Source organism: Telmatherina bonti (assembly GCF_933228915.1).
Source record: "Telmatherina bonti genome assembly, chromosome: 9".
Classification (NCBI taxonomy): Eukaryota; Metazoa; Chordata; class Actinopteri; order Atheriniformes; family Telmatherinidae; genus Telmatherina; species Telmatherina bonti.
Genome location: NC_136627.1, coordinates 19,146,462 through 19,151,324, shown reverse-complemented (window position 1 = coordinate 19,151,324; position 4,863 = coordinate 19,146,462). Strand labels below are relative to the sequence as shown.

The 4,863-nt window shown below is 37.1% G+C and overlaps 2 protein-coding genes across 2 annotated transcripts; one reads left to right on the top strand and one right to left on the bottom strand.

Moving 5' to 3' along the window:
* Positions 1 to 257: 257 nt before the first annotated feature.
* On the top strand, positions 258 to 1,584 carry tomt (transmembrane O-methyltransferase; the record flags this gene model as incomplete). The annotated part of the gene is made up of 4 exons (XM_079246617.1): positions 258 to 519; positions 607 to 803; positions 919 to 1,041; positions 1,387 to 1,584. The coding sequence occupies 4 exons, from the start codon at positions 258 to 260 to the stop codon at positions 1,582 to 1,584; spliced, it is 780 nt and encodes a 259-aa protein (XP_079102743.1).
* Positions 1,585 to 3,461: 1,877 nt separating this feature from the next.
* anapc15 (anaphase promoting complex subunit 15) lies at positions 3,462 to 4,591 on the bottom strand. Its single transcript, XM_079246225.1, has 5 exons — positions 4,526 to 4,591; positions 4,129 to 4,250; positions 3,993 to 4,052; positions 3,735 to 3,875; positions 3,462 to 3,639 (listed from the first exon to the last, which is right to left on the bottom strand). Exons 2-5 carry the CDS (start codon positions 4,246 to 4,248, stop codon positions 3,592 to 3,594), a joined length of 369 nt encoding a protein of 122 aa, XP_079102351.1. The 5' UTR covers positions 4,249 to 4,250; positions 4,526 to 4,591; the 3' UTR covers positions 3,462 to 3,591.
* Between the last annotated feature and the right edge of the window lie 272 nt (positions 4,592 to 4,863).

The window sequence follows — 4,863 nt, the reverse complement described above, 5'->3', positions numbered from 1 at the left end:
ATAAGGGGTGTAAAAGAGCCATTGAATTGCATTTAAGTTAAAATATGCCCTGAGTGCATGATGAATCATAACATATTAAACAATCTATATCTCTATAGAAAATTTCTGGTTTTGTCCATGTTGGGACAGATTCTGAGTACAAAGAGGTTTATTAAGTGAGACAACTTAAAACATCACGAATTGCTACCATATGAAGAAGTACATATAGTTATATGACAGCTACAGCTAATTGTACCTGTGCATTTCTTTGTGTAGGTATGGTGTCACCAGCTATTGCTTTGGCCTTTATCCCTCTCCTGCTGACACTGATCATTCGATACCGCTACTACTTTGTGCTGTTCTACCGAGCAGTCCTTGTCAGGACATGGAAGGACTGCATAACTGGTCTCAGTCGGGAGGAGCGTGCCTACCAGTATGTTCTCACTCATTCCACCCCAGGAGATCCCAATAGCATCCTGGAAGCCTTTGAATTCTGGTGCAGCAAAATTGAGTATATTAGTAATATTGGGCCTAAAAAAGGTAAAGCATGTTTTTAGAGATTTGTTTTTTGTTTGTTTTATAGAAGACATGTTCATATGAACATTTAAATAATGTGTGATTTCTTAGGGCAAATCTTGGACCGCCTGCTAATGGAGCAGAGCCCTTTGACAGTGCTAGAGCTGGGGGCCCATTGTGGCTATAGCACTGTGCGAATAGCCAGGGCTTTGCCCCTGGGGGCCCGACTCTACAGCATTGAGATGGATCAGAGGAATGCTGCTATAGCTGAGAAAATCATCCGCTTGGCTGGGTTTGATGATGACATGGTGAGACAGCAAGAGAAAGTCAGCAATTTATCAATTTTGACTCGTATCCTAGTTTGCATGCTGAGCTTTTTCTGGCATCAGAAGCCTAATTCTACATTTCTCTGTTTCTCACCAGGTGGAGCTCATCGTTAGTCCATCTGATGAGGTGATCCCTCGGCTGCGATCCGACTACAATTTGGAGAGGCTGGATTTTGTCTTTATGGACCACTGGAAGAAATGCTACCAGCCTGATCTTCAGGTAATGAGTCATCTAATTACTTACCCTATTTTTGAGCATTTGAACTTAGGTTCTTCTGATTTACTCTAAGGTGGGTAAATATAGGAGAATGTGGGACGTAATACATTGTTTAACTTAAACCTTTAGTTTAAAGGACTAAAGATTTTCCTAATGGACTTAGTTAATGTGTACCTTCTTTATTTGTGAATACTTTCACTGTTAAAATATAATATTGATTTATTTTAGTAATGTGTGTATAGTTATTTGCAAATTTTGTCACATAAATATAAATAAGCTGAACTTTCAGTTTTCTGGTCGGCTTCTCCATCTGCTTTTGTTGTTCTTCATTGTTTTTGTTTGTTGCAGATGCTTGAGGGCTCTGGTCTGCTTGGAAAAGGATCTGTGATTTTGGCTGACAACGTTTTGTTTCCAGGGGCCCCAAAATTCCTTCGACACGTTCGAAAGAGTGGCCTGTATGAGTGGAAAATTCACAGAGCCACACTTGAATATAGCAAGGGCATCAGGGACGGGATGGCTGAGCTGGTCTACGAGGGAGTCAAATAGACCAGGATGTCTCAGTTTGATACTCACACAGATTGGCAAAAGAAAATTGATTAACTTACACCAAGGAGCTTGCAACCTTTTAAAGTCTGAGCAAAGAAATAATGGGCAGTAGAAATTATATATTTTTCTTAAGTCTGGAGTCTATATATATATATATATATATATATATATATATACACAAAGGAAAAAAAAGGTGTATATGTACAGTTCATTAGTTATATGTCAGAATAATTTTAGTGCAAAAGGTATCCACAAGAGGGCAGAAGGCAAGTATATGTGTCAGGGGTTTTTTTTTTTTTAAAAACCCTGACACCCTGACAGGTGATGCAGAAGGTGTCAGAAACTGCATTTATCATATATACATTAGATGAAAAGATTATAGAAAATTGTGAAAATGTGTGAATTCTCTTAAAAACTGCCAAATTTTAGCATGTAGTTTAATACGTCATGTGTCCTTCTGTAACTACAAATATTCAACACAGAATAATTTTGTGACATATTTGGAGAAATACTGCACAGGAAAGAGAGAGAGCTCTTATAGTGAGATGCAGATTATCATTTGTGAAATTGTGAAATACTGTGTGGGATTATTGGGATAGACTGACTTCCGTTTCAGGCTGCACGTACCCTGCCTCTCACCTGCTAATTATTGGGATATGCACCAGCTTCCCCACAACCTTCGATTGGACAAAGCAGTATAGAAAATGACTGAATAAAAGTGTGGGATTAGCACTGACAGAGGACTCAAGAGTATTTTAAGTGACCAACTATATCAGTTTGATGAAATGCAGCAATGTCTTTAAAAAAAACACAGCACCATCATTGTCTACATCTGAATGATGACAGTAATAATAATAATAATGAGAAACTTCAAGAAAAAAATACATATATTATACAAACACTGAATTCTACAAACATGGACAACAGCAGGAATTATGTTAAAATTTTATTACAACTATATATACATGGGCATTTATAAGTGGACTTTTAAATCTGACTCATTTTTCTGAACTGTAAACAACCAAACTCAAAATGCTAATTGGTATTTTACATTTAATAATTGGAAGTTGTTAATTGGAAATAAACAAGAAATAAAAATAAAGAAAACAAAACTTGGTTTCATCAACATAATATAGCATAAATCCTCATATTATTTTAATAAAAAAAAAAAAAAATCAAAAGCTACTATGTGGCATTATGGCATGAAAATGAGATAAGAGATGGGCACATTAAAGTTCTTATCAGAGGCTAAAGCCAAATGTGCTTTCACTCTGAACATGATGTCCCTTTACAAGGTGTAAATATTCTACAGTAATGTAATTACCAGTAAATGTTTTACAGTAGACATGTGCAACAAAAGGTCAACCACATTTACAATGCTCCAATATAAATAGTATGATAGTTTAAGTACTCGTTCTTTTCATCTGTAACTAATTATTTTGCTGACTGAATTTATGTTTGTGCTCAATCAGCTGTTTGGAAACTTATAGTAGCACAATGACTGACAATATGACAAAGTTCGGTTTTTGACAAGAAGTCACTTGATCAAAGCATGCAGCCACCAATGTGTGGGTGTGAACGAAATGGGTTATAATAGCACAGCTCTGTGCTTGGGAACTGATTTAGAACACGGCCTTGAAGGTGCTTTGACTGAATTTTTAGAATTAAATGTAAGAAAGGTGTGCACAGGAGTTTAAATGTACACTTATCACCGTGTCCTCCCATCCTTCATACAACTAAATAAAAGTGTGGCAGGTAATAACACTCACAATACTGTTCAACAACCGCTGGAGCTTTAATGGCAGATGAACTGCAGCATAAAAGGTACACCCCCCCCCCCCCCCCCCCCCCCCCCCCCCCCCCTCTTTCAAGTACCTTCAACTACATTCAGATCCTAATTACTCAAACATAAATGGATCCTAGTAGCATCCTGGAGTAAAGCAGTCACTTTAAAAACAAAGAGTAGCAATAGAAGGCCAGATAGCAAGAGTAAAACGGTTATTTGTCTTAAATCATCCACTGATCTTGGTCTTGGTCTGGCCCTTCCATATCCACCTGACAGAAGGAAACACAGATTACAGACAATTATTTATCTGCTATATTTGAGAAAAAAAGCTAATTGAATAAAGGGATTGTGGGAAAAAAAGCACCTCATTGATCTCGCCATCATCAGGTGATTCATTGTAGTCATTCATCTCATCCATGTCCTGCATGTCTTCCTCATCTTCCGAGTCTTCCTCGCTGTCCTCTTCATCCTCATCATCTTCTTCTTCCTCTTCCTCATATCCTGCCTAATCCAATGACATGCACATTACATGAACATAAATTTGAAGATTTCACCAGAGCATTCTTTATAATGTCGTAAAATACTCGTGTGTTTTTTTTTGTTTTTTTGTTTTTTTTTTTACCTCAAAAATAGGTTTCCCAATAGGCATTAGGTTATTGTCTTTCTCTGCAATGCTCTGTAACTGAAGCAGAGACAGGTTATTGTATAATATCAAAATTAAGAGAGAGTAAAGGCAGATGGAGAAGTAAAGTGGTTACCCAGGTTTGGTGCTGCTGCTCTTGTTGGTGTAGCTCCGCCTCGTCTACACACGGCCGGTCCAGGTTAAACCACAGAGACTCAGTGATCCGCGGTAGTAGAGAGGGGAAAAGCGTGGACATGGCTGTCACGCAGGGAGGACCGTGTGTACAGAGAAAATCCGCAAGTTAGAGCTGTATGAAAAACCTCTCACTGTAAATAACAAAAGTTTAAAATCGTTCTCATGCAAGTTAAATGATGGTGGACTAGCACGGACAAATGCCGGGACAGTTATCGTAATATTTAAAGTGTTTCTAAGGTATAAATATAAAACCTACGTATGGACATCGTGTGTATATAAATGAATAAGAAATTAAATATACAACTATACAAGTAATATAAAACTACAGATTTCTGTACCTTCCAAGCTCTCGCTTCTGATGTAAGAAAATTCAAAACATTTTTACCGGAAGTTGCTGGTGTTCTTAATAAAGAGTTCCCTTTCCACAAGCTTCTACATAGTTCCGCTTGGAAATGTGTTTCGACTATATTGTTATTATATTATATTATTAAGTTTGATAATAATATAATAAGTGCTTATTATTGGTTTATCATTTTATGTAGATACGATTTTTTTCAATGCCGCGTGACTACTCATCCCATCTATACTTTTAACTTTTTGTCCATAAGAAATACATAATATTTTTTCTCAAATACATCTTATCCTAAACATGTCCTTAGGTTGACAGTCCTGCCTG

What these genes read in the sequence shown, in the direction of transcription:
- anapc15 (XM_079246225.1), bottom strand. Translation starts at nt 4,248, where the DNA reads ATGTCCACGCTTTTCCCCTCTCTACTACCGCGGATCACTGAGTCTCTG. An exon ending in AGCAGCAGCACCAAACCTGG is followed by an intron (nt 4,053 to 4,128) that starts GTAACCACTTTA and finishes TCTCTGCTTCAG; the next exon opens with TTACAGAGCATTGCAGAGAA. An exon ending in TTGGGAAACCTATTTTTGAG is followed by an intron (nt 3,876 to 3,992) that starts GTAAAAAAAAAA and finishes TCATTGGATTAG; the next exon opens with GCAGGATATGAGGAAGAGGA.